We start from the raw sequence: 15,512 nt of genomic DNA, 5'->3' as shown, positions 1-15,512 counted from the left end.
CAATAAATGCTGGAGAGGGTTTGGAGAAAAGGGAATCCTCTTATACTGTTGGTGGGAATGCAAGCTAGTACAGCCGCTATGGAGAACAGTGTGGAGATTTCTTAAAAAACTGGAAATAGAACTGCCATATGACCCAGCAATCCCACTTCTGGGCATACACATCAAGGAAACCAGAATTGAAAGAGACATATGTATCCCAGTGTTCATCACAGCACTGTTTATAATAGCTAGGACATGGAAGCTACCTAGATGTCCATCAACAGATGAATGGATAAGAAAGCTGTGGTACATATACACAATGGAGTATTACTCAGCCATTAAAATGAATTCATTTGAATCAGTTCTAATGGGGTGGATGAAACTGGAGCCTACTATACAGAGTGAAATAAGCCAGAAAGAAAAACACCAATACAGTATAATAACTCATATATGTGGAATTTAGAAAGATGGTAACGATAACCCTGTATGTGAGAGAGCAAAATAGACACAGATGTATAGAAGAGTCTTTTGGACTCTGTGGGAGAGGGCAAAGGTGGGATGATTTGGGAGAATGGCATTGAAATATGTATATTATCATATGTGAAACGAATTGCCAGTCCAGGTTTGATGCATGAGACAGGGCGCTCAGGGCTGGTGCACTGGGATGACTCAGAGGGATGGGATGGGGAGGGAGGTGGGAGGGGGGTTTAGGATGGGGAACACATGTGCACCCGTGGCTGATTCATGTCAATGTATGGCAAAAACCAGTACAATACTGTAAATTAAAAAAAAAAAATCGATGATACTAAAAAAAAAAATAAAATATTTGGCATAGCTTCTATTAAAGTGTTAGAAGGTTAAACATGAAACATGCTCAGAGCAGGAGAACTGAGAAACCCTGTTTTTATGAAACCAAGAGGTTGTCGAATTATATAAATATGATGATTAAATATTGATATTGGTAAATATACTGAATAATTTGCCTTCTTGTACACTTTTGGTGGGACTTTTGGGAAAATTGTCAACCAGTACTTATAAAATGTGCTATACCCTTTGATATAGACATTATATTAAATTGTAGAAATTTAGTTTGTAGAAATAAAAGAACTGTAAAGAAATATGTAAGAAATAAGAAATATGCTAGAACCTCACTGTCCATCATTAGTGGAATAATTTAATAATTATAGTATGGCCTTAAATATGGCTGTATAATAGCAGATAAATTTCAGATATATTAGATCTTGTATTTCTTGAATTGTGGTATACTCTTGTCTCTGGAGCCAGCTGATCTTTTTGGTGAATTCCTGAGGAGAATACCTGCAGTTTCTTATATTTCTTCCTTTTCTGCAGAATTTATGAAGGTTATTAGAATCTGCTTGTAATGTATAATCATTGTTAATATAATTAGTATGAGATAGCTTTGTTTTGGGGCTTTCATGGTAGCTCAGCCGGTAGATAATCCACCTGCAATGTGGAAGACCTGGGTTCGATCCCTGGGGTTGGGAGGATCCCCTGGAGGAGGGCATGGCAACCCACTCTAGTATTGTTGCCTGGAATCCCCGTGGACAGAGGAGCCTGGTGGGCTGCAGTCCATGGGGTCACAAAGAGTCAGATGTGACTGAGCAACTAAGCATGGCACAGCTTGTTTGAACTTGGACCGAGTGTTTTGGTTCTTAAGTATAAAATAATCCTCGTTAAATCTAGTTTCAGCTCTCTGAGTTACTCCACTCCAGGGACTGAGGACAAGTTTATAGGATGCTCTTGTTCCAGTGTGGTTTTATATAATACATGTTTTGGATCCTGCTAGGTAGGCTTTGCATGAAGTAGTCTTTTTGTTTTCAGAATTTAATAGCTTAGGTTGAAGAAAACATTTAATTTATAAAGTAAGGTGTCTATACTTTAGTGCCCAAATGAGAAAGACTCTAGTTAGACAAGTAGTACATCAACTTTTGTCAAAGTAGAGGTAGTGGTATAGTGAAAGTACTAGGCCTTTTTCGTAAATAACGTATTTTTTTTTAGGGATTCCCTGATAACTCAGTTGGTGAAGAATCCGCCTGTAATGTGGGAGACCCGGTTTGATTCCTGGGTCGGGAAGATCCGCTGGAGAAGGGAATGGCTACCCACTCCAGTATTCTGGCCTGGATAATGCCATGGACAGTCCGTAGGGTCGCAAAGACTGATTGACTTTCACTTTCACTTCATTTTGATTTTTAAAGTTCTTATTCCTGCATATTGCTTAAATTGTCACTAGATGGCGACTTTGTTCCTTTTGGCTGATATTCCTTTAGGCCAGATATTCAGGGTTTTTGTTTTAATTTGTGAAAGCAAACATTCAGATAAGCATTAACCCAGTAATTATTTTTATTGTAAGACAAATTGGTGTTTATTATCAACATATAACAGCAAAAATCATAAAGTTAAATTTTGGTTGTTAATTTTTCTAACATTTTTTGGCAAAAATATTTATGTGAAAAATACTTTCAGAGAAAGTACTTAATAGCCCCTTTGGTCTCTTTTCTATATTTAAAATTCTTATTGCTTACAGAGTATGTAAATAGAACTAACTTTCTTTATTAAATTATCTTGGTACGGCTCAAATTTAGAGAAGGACATAGAGCACATTTATATGTATGTGCTTGTGTTTGAATATGTACATGGCTGATAACTGGGTCGTGATCTGCTACCTCTGAGATGAGCATAAAGAAAAGTAGTGATTTAGACTGTGTTGGACTTTTCATGAATGCAGAAAAAAATTTTTCACTTAATCTTATAGTTTCTTGTGAACTACAAATATGTTGATTTAATATGTATTTATTAAATAACTGGATTTATGGTGGTGAACAAACCCTCTATCAAATTCTTATAGTCCTACCACCTTTATTTGATTTTCATCATTCTGTTGCATAGTAGCAGGCCATGACTAGTTCTCCTGATTTCTAGTAACAAGCTCATTCATTCATTTATCCATTTATTTAGCAAATATTTATGTTTTAGATTCTTTGCCAGGAATGTCCTAAGGTTAATATTGATCATAATTAAATATTTTCCTTCTGGGAATTTAAAATCTAAGTGGGCAGGGAGAAGTAATTCATTCATTATTAAATGATGTGATAAATGCCAAACAGTGATGTTTCGATATTCAAGAGAAAAGAGTACTTTTCTCTAACATGTTGGTATTCAGGAAAGGCTCATGGGCATGGCAGTTGGCATAGTAGTGTCTTGAGGGATAAACAGTATTTTTAGTGGAAGATACGGGGCAGAGCAAGACTGTGGTATGATGTATTCCAGGAAGAGGAAATATTTCATTAACATTTTAGAACACAAAAAAGTTCACTGAGGTAAGAGGGTAGAGAAGGACTTGGAAAGGCAGATAGATGAACAGTTAGTGGGAGGAGTTTGAATTTTTTTGAATGACCGTTACAGGTATATATTTGTGAATAATATAGAGGTGATAGGGCTTGCTTGTTTTGGAAACAAAGATTGAATAACAGATTATTTAATATAAAAGTAGAAGAAGAATCATGTATGTAAAATGTGTGTTGAATTTAGTGTAATGTAGCTAAATCACAGAAGAAATTTAATGTTCTGCAGGTGAAGTTCCTGGACTCTACACTCTCGAAGAATTAGAGCCCTTGCTCTTGCCTCTTAAAGATCAGGCTTCACAGGATGGATTTTTTGGACCAGTCTTCAACTACTTCACGTATAGTAAGTGCCATAGAGTTCATTAATATAACTGTGCTTCATGTGAAATTAATGCCATTTAGTCTACCTTATTTTCTCATTAGATTGCAAAGGTATCTTAAATTTTGGGCCCATTTGGTAATTTATATATTTTTCTTTTTTATAGAACTTTTAGAAAATAGCAGGTAAGTAGACTAAAGGCTAACCTATAATAAAAACATGTTAAGTAAAATTTTAGCAAAAGGTAAGGATGAAAGTATGGTAATGTCTTTTGGGATATTTACTTTGCTGCTTTTGTTTCCATGTGGTAAACTTACTACCTATGTTAGAGAATTAGTGAATTATTTAGATTGTGCCACATTCTGTTAATGAGATGACTTTTGTTAATGAGATGACTTTTGGCCAGCACCTCGGGGTGGGGGCCAGTTGCCAGGGAAACCAACCAATGAGTGCTTCCACTTTCCCAGGAAGCCACATCGGAAGGCGAGTGATCATGCTAAGCCCCCACTGTTGAGTCCTGGTGTGGGGGAAGGGTGGCCTTCCCCCTCCCTGCCGTAGACTCACATAGTACAGAATATACATTCACTCCGTCAGCCTGGGGCCCCTCGCTGCTTTCAGCTTTCTGCCCCACGTCACCTCTTCATATATGTATATATATATATTTACTTTTAGATTTATAGAAGAGTTGCAGAGATGGTCGGGGGAGTTCCTGTGTAGCCTTCACCCAGCTTCCCCTCATGTTAGCGTCCTGCTGTAACGGCTGCAGTACATTTGTTCAGCAGAGAAATTAACGTTGGTTCAGTGCTGTTAGCTTCCCTTGTGGCTCAGCTGGTAAAGAATCCGCCTGGAATGCGGGAGACCTGGCTTCCATCCCTGGGTTGGGAAGATCTCCTGGAGAAGGGAAAGGCTACCCACTCCAGTTTTCTAGCTTGGAGAATTCCATGGACTGTATAGTCCATGGTGTTGCAAAGAGTCAGACACGACTGAGTGACTTTCACTTCACTTCACTTCACTTCACATTCTGTAGTTTCTTTGAAACTAAAGAAACATTATAGAAGCAGTTTTGTGTACACAGTGGATATTTAAAATTGATAAGCAAAATAAGGCAATAGTGACACCACCCAGACACACCTATTACAATGATCATCTTTATTTTTCTACAAGAACATTTATTATTGATGAAACAAAGAATGTTGTTAAAGAGCTACCCTCCCGTCTCTCTCCTTTAGGTTTAGAGGGAATTTCTACCACACCTTTAAGAAACAGATCATCTCAATGCTATTTTAAAACTATTTCAGACCATAGAAAATAAAGGGAGTTTCTAAATTCCTTTTTATGAAGAGAAAATGATACTGACATTGAAACAAGGAAAAATATTTCTCCGAAAAGAAAACCAGAGATCAGTTTTGTTTCTGAATATTGAAACAAAAATCCTAAAAAGAAAAAAATTACTTAATAGAATCCAGTGTGACATTTGAAAAGTAACAGCAATATCATATCTTTTGGGGATATTTTATCCCAGCTTGCACAAACATAGCACATACGTGTGCATTGCAGGCATGCTCATCCGTTCAGTCGTGTGCGACTCTTTGTGACCCTTTGGACTGTAGCCCGCCGCGCTTCTCTGTCCTTGGGGTTTTTCAGGTGAGAATACTGGATTGGGTTGCTGTTTCCTCCTCCAGGGTATCTTCTCAACCTAGGGATCAAACATGCATCTCTTGTCTCCTGCATTGCAGGCAGATTTTTCACTTATTCTGTTTCATAGCTTGCTCTTTTGTTAAACAGCTTCTGCCATCCAGTTTCAATAAATTTGAATTTCATAAAAGCAGGCCATATATGGATTTCTTCAAATATTGTTATTGTAATATTCCATGACTATATTTATTTTATTTTTGTAGGAGTGCAACAAAACTTGCATATTGTTTTGATAATGGATTCCACAAATTTAAACTTCATAATAAACTGTGAGAGCAATCCTGCTTTGCATAAGAAGTGCCAGGTGTTGTGGATGGAGGCTTGGTCAGATAGCAGTATGAAGAAAGTAAGTTTAATGTTTAAATATGGAAATAAAAAATAAGCACATATTCTTTTTAAAGTTACTAATTGTCACAACTTCCCTTTGGTGTTTATTATAATACTACCTTAATTGTGGCACTGAGCATCTCTCATATATTTGAAAATAACTTTCTTTTCTTCATACTCTTGAACTTGACAGTTTAGTGGACTACAAAATTTTAGGTGTAAGATTATGTTCTTAATTAAGGACCACAGAGATGTTTATTATATTTTAAAAATTTTATGCATTTCATTACTTAGTCTGTTATAGACTAGCTTATGATTAAAATATCACAGCAATAATTTTAGCAGTTGTTTCAATTAAAATTTAGGTGCCTTTTAAAAAAATCTGTCATTGTTATGTGTTTGAAGGGGTATGAGTTTAAAGTGTGAACTTAAAAACCATCTCAACTGGAAGCCTTTTACATTGCTTCATTTGAATAAATAATAATTTTCAATATTATCTCTGAATGATGCTCATATTTCCAATCATTGATTTATTTTTGTATAGTAGCTGCTGCTGCTGCATAGTGGAAGTGCAAACTATTGCCTGTCATGATTCAGAGAAAGGAGCATAGTTTGAGATAATAGACAACATTTTACAGTTGAGATGACCCTTTTGGTAGGTTTCAGTGAGTAGATAGAGGAAAGTTATTCCAGTCTGAAGAGGCTACATGAACAAGAGGTATTCATTAAGAAGCAGTAATTATTGGATGCTTCATATGTGTCACCCTTCTATATACTGGGGATGTAGCAGAGAAAAGAGAGACACAAGTCCCTGCCCTCATGGAGTTTACATTCTTTTGGGGGATATTTGGAGGGAAAGCTTTCTACAGGAAGAATCTGAGATGAGAGTATGCCTGGTGACTTGCGGGCCCGTTCATTTGTTACAGTAATCAAGGCAGAGAATAGTTGCAGATGAGGTCGGGGGATTAAGAGAACAGTTAGGGTGGGGCTTTGGATGCTCTTATAAGGATTTCAGCTTTTCTTCCTTGGAGAAGGACTTGGCAACCCATTCCAGTACTCTTGCCTGGAAAATCCCATGGACGGAGGACCCTGGTAAGCTGCAGTCCATGGGTCGCAAAGAGTTGGTCACGACTGAGCGACTTCACTTTCACTATCAAGGGACTCCTTGGAGGCTTGTGAGCAGAACTGTTCTGGTGTTTTATGGGATTACACTGGCTTCTGTTTGAAAGTAGACTGTAGAAGATCAGGAGGAAGCAGCAATAAAGCTGTTGCGGTAACCTTGGTGAGGGACAAGGATGACTTGCTCTCAGGATATAGTGGTAGAGGGGGTGAGAACCGGTAGATGCTGGTCTGTTTTGCAGTACAAATGTGGGGTTTGCTGACAGATTGTAGTAAGTTATTAGGGGAAGTGAGGAGTTGAGGATACCGGAAAGTCTGTTGGCTTGAGCTCGTGGAAAGACTGGAATACCTGTCAGTTGAGGGGAGACTATGAGAGGAACATTTTGAGAAGAGAAGATGAAGCCTTCACTTTTAGATATATTAAATATGAGGTGTGTCGGACATCCGAGTTGGAAGATTGAGAAGTTCAGGGGAAAAGGTCAGGCATACAGGCAAATTGTGGAAATTATCAGAGTTTAAGTGGCTTTTAAAGCTTTGAGAACAAATACTTCTAAAGGAGTGAATATTAGCAGAAAGGGAAGAGATCCAAAGGCTGACCCCTGGGGCACTTTCAGCATTAAGAGGCTGAGATGAACTGGAACCAGCAAAGGATACTGAGAAGTAACTGCTACGAAAATAGGAAAACAGGAGTTGTGAATACAAGTGAAGCTTAGGAGCTAAATGAAAACAGCAATTCGAAGGAGCAAGGAAGGATGAACTGAGTCCATGAGGCCTGGAAACTGATCATTGGGTTTAGCAACTTGTGTCCATTAGTGACTTTAATGAAGCAGTTTCAGTTAGTAGTGGAAAAAAATACTGTATTGAAATGTATTTCAGAAAGAATGAGAAGAGTGGAGAGTGAATAGGGTCACCTCTTTTGAAGACTTTTGTTATAAAGTGGAAGATAAAAATGGATCAGTAACTGCAGGAAGTGGGAATAAAATAATTAAAAAAAAATTTTAAGATGGGACAAACTGGAGCATGCTCATATGCCATTGGGAATGCAAGAGAGGAAAAAAAAAACATACGTTATATATGAAATGGGGGGGGATTGCTGGAGCAGTGTCCATGGGTCTAGACAGCATATAGGTCTGTTACACAGATGAAAGGATTACGGACAGGCCTTTGCTTGGGCTTCCCTGTGGCTCAGCTGGTAAAGAATCTGCCTGCAATGCAGGAGACCTGGGATCAATCCCTGGATTGGGAAGATCCCCTGAAGAAAGGAGGCTACCCACTCCGGTATTCTGGCCTGGAGAATTCCACGGACTGTATAGTCCATGGGGTCGCCAAGAGTCAGACACAGTGGAGCGACTCTCACTTCACTTTGCTTGGAGAACGAAAGCGTCATCTGTAGCAACAGGAAAGGAAGCCAAGTACAGGGCTCTGGGTCCAAGCGGGTGGGCAGGAGTCGCATTGGGAAGTTTTAGACACTTCTGGTTGTTTCTTTTTCTGAGTGAAATCAGAACTAAGATTAATCACTTGAGAGAAAAGTTGAGGGAAGAGATTTTGGAATCTTGAAGAGATGTAAGAGGATGTGCAGAATAGTGTTTTGGAAGAGGGAAGGAGTGAAAGGCTTAGGAGAATGGAGTATGATAGCAACAGCTGGATAGCATTACGGGTTCACACGAGGCTAGTGATTGTAAAGTTCCGTTGAGGCCTGTCAGTGTAGCTGTGTGCTTCTTCTCCAGTCACATGTGCACTCAGCGTTACAGACCTGAAGTAGTGGTGACTTGCATTTAAGCAGGCTTGGGGCTTTGCTAGTTGAGTATGTGCCAAAAAATGCTCAAACTACTGCACAATTGTACTCCTCTCACATGCTAGCAAAGTAATGCTCAAAATTCTCCAAGTGAGGCTTCAACAGTACATGAACTGAGAACTTCCAGATGTTCAAGCTGGATTTACAAAAGGCAGAGGACCAGAGATGAAATTGCCAACATCTGTTGGATTATAGAAAAAGCAGAATTCTAGAAAAAGCATCTACTTCTTTTTTATTGATTATGCCAAAGCCTTTGACTGTGTAGACCACAACAAACTGTAGAAAATTCTTCAAGAGATGGGAATACCAGACCACCTTACCTGCCTCCTGAGAAATCTGTATGTAGGTCAAAAAGCAACAGGTAGAAGCGGACATTGAGCAGCAGACTGGTTCCAAATGGGAAAGGAGTACATCAAGGCTGTATATTGTCACCCTGCTTATTTAACTTATATGCAGAGTACATCATGCAAAATGTCGCTGGATGAAGCACAAGCTAGAATCAAGATTGCCAGGAAAATATCAATAACCTCAGATATGCAGATGACACCCCCCTTATGGCAAAAACTGAAGAAGAACTAAAGAGCCTCTTAATGAAAGTGAAAGGAGAGTGAAAAAGTTGACTTAAAGCTCAATATTCAGAAAACTAAGATCATGGCTTCCAGTCTCATCACTTCATGGCAAATACTTAGGGAAACAGTGGAAACAGTAAAAGACTTAATTTTCTTGAGCTCCAAAATCACTGCAGGTAGTGACTGTAGGCATGAAATTAAAAAACACTTGCTCCTTGGAAGAAAAGCTGTGACCAACCTAGACAGCATATTAAAAAGCAGAGACATTACTTTGCCAACAAAGTTCCGTCTAGTCAAAGCTGTGGTTTTTCCACTGGTCATGTATGGATGTGAGAGTTGGAGTATAAAGAAAGCTGAGTGCTGATAAATTGATGTGTTTGAACTGTGGTGTTGGAGAAGACTCTTGAGAGTCCCTTGGACTGCAAGGAAATCCAACCAGTCCATCCTTAAGGAAATCAGTCGTGAATGTTCACTGGAAAGACTGATGGTAAAGCTGAAGTTCCAATACTTTGGCCACCTGATGCAAAGAACTGACTCATTTGAAAGGACCCTGATTCTGGGAAAGATTGAAGGTGGGAGGAGAAGGGGACGACAGAGGATGAGATGGTTGGATGGCATCACCGACTCAATGGACATGAGTTTGAGTAAACTCTGGAAGTTGGTGATGGACAGGGAAGCCTGGCGTGCTGCGATTCATGGGGTCGCAAAGAGTCAGACACAACTGAGCAACTGAACTGACGGGAAGGCCAAGGAAGCTGAGGAATTATGGTAGGAAAATGGTGAATGACAGTATAAAGATTATTGATTGAATAGACTGTAGGTCTTGGTGAAATCTGAGGATTATTTTCATTGCAAAAGGAATGAGCTGGTAAGACAAGAGTGTAGTGATAGAAGAGGGGGGTGTTTGCAAGTGAGATCGTGAAATGATTGCAGTTATTGTTAATGACAAGGTATTAGGATGTGAGCATATGACGTGGTAGGGGAGAGTGGCTTGGGAAAAGGTGGTAGATAACAGAAAGAGAAGAATGCAAGGAATTGAGAGGTCACAGTATTAGCAGGAATGAATAGTGTTAATATACTCATTCAACTCGCTTTAGAAAGTGCTGTTTTTATCTCCTGGGAGGTAGAGTAAAAGTGAAGTGGAATGTGGTTGAAACCAGGCAGGAAAACTTTCCTACTGTGGGATATTATTTAGGGATAGATTCTTTCCCACCCCTTCCAGCTTTATTGAGGTATAATTGACACATAAAAATTGAATGTATCTAAGGTGTACCTTGTGTTGTTTTCTTATATTTTACGTTATGAAATGATTACCACAATCAAGCTAACTAATGTAAGGGATAGAGGATTTTAAAGAAAGTGATTTTCTTTGGAGAAATGTCTGTTTAGTTCTTTGACCCATTTTTTGATTGGGTCATTTATTTTTCTGGAATTGAGCTTCAGGAGTTGCTTGTATATTTTTGAGATTAATCCTTTGTCTGTTTCTTCATTTGCTATTATTTTCTCCCAATCTGACGGCTGTCTTTTCACCTTACTTATAGTTTCCTTTGTAGTGCAAAAGCTTTTAAGTTTCATTAGGTCCCATTTGTTTAGTTTTGCTTTTATTTCCAGTATTCTGGGAGGTGGGTCATAGAGGATCCTGCTGTGATTTATGTCGGAGAGTGTTTTGCCTATGTTCTCCTCTAGGAGTTTTATAGTTTCTGGTCTTACATTTAGATCTTTAATCCATTTTGAGTCTATTTTGTGTATGGTGTTAGAAAGTGTTCTAGTTTCATTCTTTTGCAAGTGGTTGACCAGTTTTCCCAGCACCACTTGTTAAAGAGGTTGTCTTTTTTCCATTGAATATCCTTGCCTCCTTTGTCAAAGATGAGCTGTCCATAGGTTCGTGGATTTATCTCTGGGCTTTCTATTTTGTTCCATTGATCTATATTTCTGTCTTTGTGCCAGTACCATTCTGTCTTGATGACTGTGGTTTTGTAGTAGAGCCTGAAGTCAGGCAGGTTGATTCCTCCAGTTCCATTCTTCGTTTCGAAAGAACAGCATGTATATTATCTATGGTGAAACAGATCACCAGCCCAGGTGGGATGCATGAGACAAGTGCTCGGGCCTGGTGCACTGGGAAGACCCAGAGGAATCGGGTGGAGAGGGAGGTGGGAGAGGGGATCGGGATGGGGAATGCGTGTAACTCTATGGCTGATTCATATCAATGTATGACAAAACCCACTGAAATGTTGTGAAGTAATTAGCCTCCAACTAATAAAAAGTAAAAAAAATAAAATAAGATATAAAGCAAAAAAAAAAGAAAAAAAAGAAAGTGATTTTCAAAGAAATGTCCATTGATTTAAAAGTGTATATTTAAAACTTTCTCTCAGTTGCTTCAGTATTTTTTCAGAAATCAGTGAAAGTATTTGAGAAAAAAAAATAATTCTTTAGCTCAAGAATCATGGCACTTTTAAACTCTCTACTAGTTAAGAGATTTTCTGTCTTAACGTTTTATTCAGTCTGAGAAGAAAAAGATGATTTTTTGACCTAATTACCTGGATTACTTGTACTTGTTTGGAATGTGAACTGTATAAGGTGAAATAAGTTGGAGGTTTTGGCTTAATTTTAAAATTTTAGAGGTCTACTTATTTTTTTCCCCCCAGAAATAGGGTTTACAAAATTTTTTTTGTATAGTTTAATATCTGTTCATGACTTAATTTTCTTATTTGTGATAGTGGCAAAAACCTTGCTATGACTAGCTAATAGATAGTTTTTAGAATTATCAATTATGAACTTATTTTCATTTATTTTTAGTTATTTCTTATTTAAGAAGGCTAAGAATCCTTCCTGTTCCTTTATGTCATGAAGGCATTTTATTAGTTTGATACCAAATAAAACATTTGATTTTATTACTTTGTGATTTCTAAATGATTATTTTCTATTTCAATCAACATAGTGATTTTATTCATTTCATGAAGTCTAATCATTTTTCAAGTGAGATGTTGAAGCTTTTCCTGTGTGCTGTTAATTTCCAATCAATTAATGGTTGATATGTGTCAAAGTATCAACTAGGAAATGTTTTCTAAATACTGATGTACTGTTTTTTTCTTATTCTGGAAGGAATCCTAGAAGAAAAGTCCAATTGATACTTTTTATGTGTTGTGTTAATTTTTTTTTTTACCTCTGATATTGGATTTACCTAAACTTTTTTCATACTGAATTGAGGTTTAAAGAGATACTCTTCCTGTTTTAGATACCTGAAATGCTACTCAGTGAAATGGGTGGTGAAGAAAATTATAGTGACAAAAAAAGAAAAGAAGAAAAGAAAAAGAAATCAGGTAGTATTTTGATGAAACTGATTTTACCTGGCTTTTATTGATGAAATAATTGCCATTTTGTAATGCCGTAAGGTAATCAGGGTTGGTAATGAAGAACCTTCCATATCATGCTACAGAAGGAATTTGGATTCTGACTTGTTAGTGATCTGGGATAATTGACAGGTTTTTGTTAGAGATGCAGTCAGAGTCTTGTTTTAGAAAGAGAAGTCTCTGCATCCACCTGTTTTTTTTTCAGGTATCAGGAACAGATTGGTATTCAGAGAAACAGGGTTACTATAGATCAGTATAGAAGGCTGTTGCCTCCTAATCTAAGAGGAAGGAATGGACTTGGGCGGTATGAGGAGGTAACCTAAAGAGGATTTGGTATCTAGTGGCTGTTGTATGTGAGGAAGAAGAAGGATGCAAGAATATTTCTCACATTCTGCTTGGAAAAAATTACTGGAAGTTGATTTTGTTCACTGGGGTAGAGAATACAGAGGGGAATCGGTTGAGACAATGAGAGAGAGAGAATGTGTTTGGTCACGTATGTATCAGCTTCCCAGGTGGCTCAAGTAATAAAGAATCCGCCTGCCAGTGCAGGTGATGTGGGTTTGATCCCTGGGTCAGGAAGATTCCCTGGAGAGAAAATGGCAACCCACTCCAGTATTCTTACCTGGAAAATTCCATGGACGGGAACCCACCAGGCTCCTCTGTCCATGGGTTTGTAGAGTTAGACATGTCTGAGTGACTGAGCACGGGAGTGTATATTGAATCTAACGAGAGCTTATTCTTAATTTTCTGGCTTTTGAAGCCCTGTTTGTTCCCATGTAAATACGAGTGGATAGGTGTTATTTGGTTTGGTATCTCTTTTCCAGTCGTATAGCTTTGAGTAAGCTTACTTTTAGACTACATGTTACCTAGTCCCAATTAATTGATATGAGAAACTGTAGATTTATCTTTCTTGCAGCAATAAAACTTGTCAGGAGGCATACAGGGAAAGAGAGATAAATACAGTTGAAGTATAGAGACCACTGAAATTAAATAATGCAAATTAATAAGAAAAATGGAAGCTATGAATGGATACATAGGAATACCTGTTCACCTTTAAGCAAATATATTATCTCATAATTTCATTGAGTAGAAAAAGATATAGTTAAGTTTATTTTCTCTAATTCTTAATGGACCATACTTACATTGTCATTTTTTTCTCTTTCTAGTTGATCCTGATTTTCTAAAATCATTTTTATTAATCCATGAGTCTTGTAAAGCATATGGTGCTACACCAAGCCGATATATGACCTTTTTACGTGTGTATTCTGCCATTAGTAGCAGCAAGAAAGAAGAATTATTAAAAAGACAAAGTCATTTGCAGGTACCTTATTGGTGATCTAAAATTATTTTATCTATATGTAGGGGACAAGGATTATGTAAATCACAATGCTGTAAATAAATATTGTACTGTATTAAATGTCCTGGAAAGCTGTCTCACCTATCTATATTGCCCACTAGATTATAGTAATGGTTTTGTATTTTTTTGGTTGAATAATTATTTGTTTTCTTCGCTGCATATGTTATTGTGTGCTTTGGATAGCTTATGGTACTGGTTTTAAATGTCTTTTTCACATGAACTTATTTTAGAAATCAGAAATGCCTATTATTAATTAAAACATAATATGTAATATTATATTTTATAATAAACTTTATATTTATAATTATATTTTATAAGCATATTCTTAAAATTATATTTTATTATATAATTTCATTATTATGCATATTTTATTGTACTGTTTATGTCACTTGACTTTGTACATTTTGAACTCTTTTTTGTATTTCTGTAATTGTAGAGTTTAAACTCAAGTGTGCTATTAGAATGCTAGCCTCAGATTCTGTCAGAGAGAGCATTCCCTCTCCAGAGTTCTTGCTTCTCTTTGTAAGGGTAGGAAACCAGGAACATTAATTGACAGAGTCATCTTTATCCTTCTTTCTACTGATTTACTTTCATTTATATTAAGCCACTAACTGCACATGTTTTGAAGGGATAATTTCCTGATTTAGCTCTCTATTGTATTTGAGGTAAATAAATTTACTGAGTTATAGCTTTATTGGGTCAATGTGTTGTGTACATTAGATAAAATGCAAATGTAAAGAACCAGCATGATGCTTGTTCTCTATACTGGGTACTCAATAAGTACAATAAATACTGTTTACATTCCCTTTTTTTTGCCATTGCTATCTTTCTAAATCTTCTGATTCATTTTGTGACAAAAATGCAATTGTATTGAAGAACAGAGAGAATATTTTTCATGTTCATTCCTTGGATTATTGATGGACAGTGGAATGGAATGTTATAATGGCCAGACCAGGGTCACCCCCCCCCCCCCCGCCCCCCAAAGAATAGCCGAAGCATTCGGAGTGATTGCTAACCAGCACCCTATGTAAGGCAGTCTCTTATAAAATAGTTGGATAATGGAGAAACAAAACCAAGGCATGTCCAGTATAAAAAGAGTGGTCCCTGAGGTCCTTTTGTTCAATTAATGAGACTGAAAAATTAGAAAGGTTTACTGAGGATTTTTTTTTCTGTTTTCTTTCCTGTCTAATGCAGTTGAGTAAAATCCTACTGGTTAAGCTATCTAATATATGTTAATGTATTCAGCTTTACTGTGATGCTTTAAGATCTGTTTTTCTGTAAAACCTTTGTGGAGTCTTTTTCTACATCTTAATGGGTAAACAGTTGACTAAATCGTTATAATTAGCAATAAGAAAAAACCCAAGTTCAATTACAGATGTGGTATTTGTACACATTTATATTTTTTTGATTCATTATTATAGATTTTGTTTATCCTATGTATATAAAATTCCTTTTCTTTTAATTTTGTAAGTCTCTTCTATTAATGTAGGCTGGTGTCTCTAAACTAAATGAAGCTAAAGCACTTGTGGCTGAATTGAACAGAACAGCTGGAGAACAAAGTGTATTACTTAAAACTAAGCAAGATGAAGCAGATGCTGCTCTTCAGGAGATCACAGTATCAATGCAGGTAATATTTAGAG

The 15,512-nt window shown here is 37.2% G+C and overlaps 1 protein-coding gene across 3 annotated transcripts in view; it reads left to right on the top strand.

The window, feature by feature from the left end:
* The window catches only part of DYNC2H1 (dynein cytoplasmic 2 heavy chain 1), a 395,598-nt gene that overhangs the window by 119,862 nt on the left and 260,224 nt on the right, over window positions 1-15,512 (top strand). For all 3 annotated transcript variants that reach the window (XM_043892886.1, XM_043892813.1, XM_043892970.1), the window contains 5 exons: window positions 3,571-3,684; window positions 5,559-5,701; window positions 12,401-12,485; window positions 13,682-13,836; window positions 15,362-15,499. In XM_043892886.1, the coding sequence (XP_043748821.1) occupies window positions 3,571-3,684; window positions 5,559-5,701; window positions 12,401-12,485; window positions 13,682-13,836; window positions 15,362-15,499 (635 nt within the window). The remainder of the gene's footprint in view (window positions 1-3,570; window positions 3,685-5,558; window positions 5,702-12,400; window positions 12,486-13,681; window positions 13,837-15,361; window positions 15,500-15,512) is intronic.

This window comes from Cervus elaphus, chromosome 1 (genome assembly GCF_910594005.1).
Source record: "Cervus elaphus chromosome 1, mCerEla1.1, whole genome shotgun sequence".
NCBI classification, from domain to species: Eukaryota; Metazoa; Chordata; class Mammalia; order Artiodactyla; family Cervidae; genus Cervus; species Cervus elaphus.
This window is presented reverse-complemented; position numbering and strand designations above follow the sequence as displayed.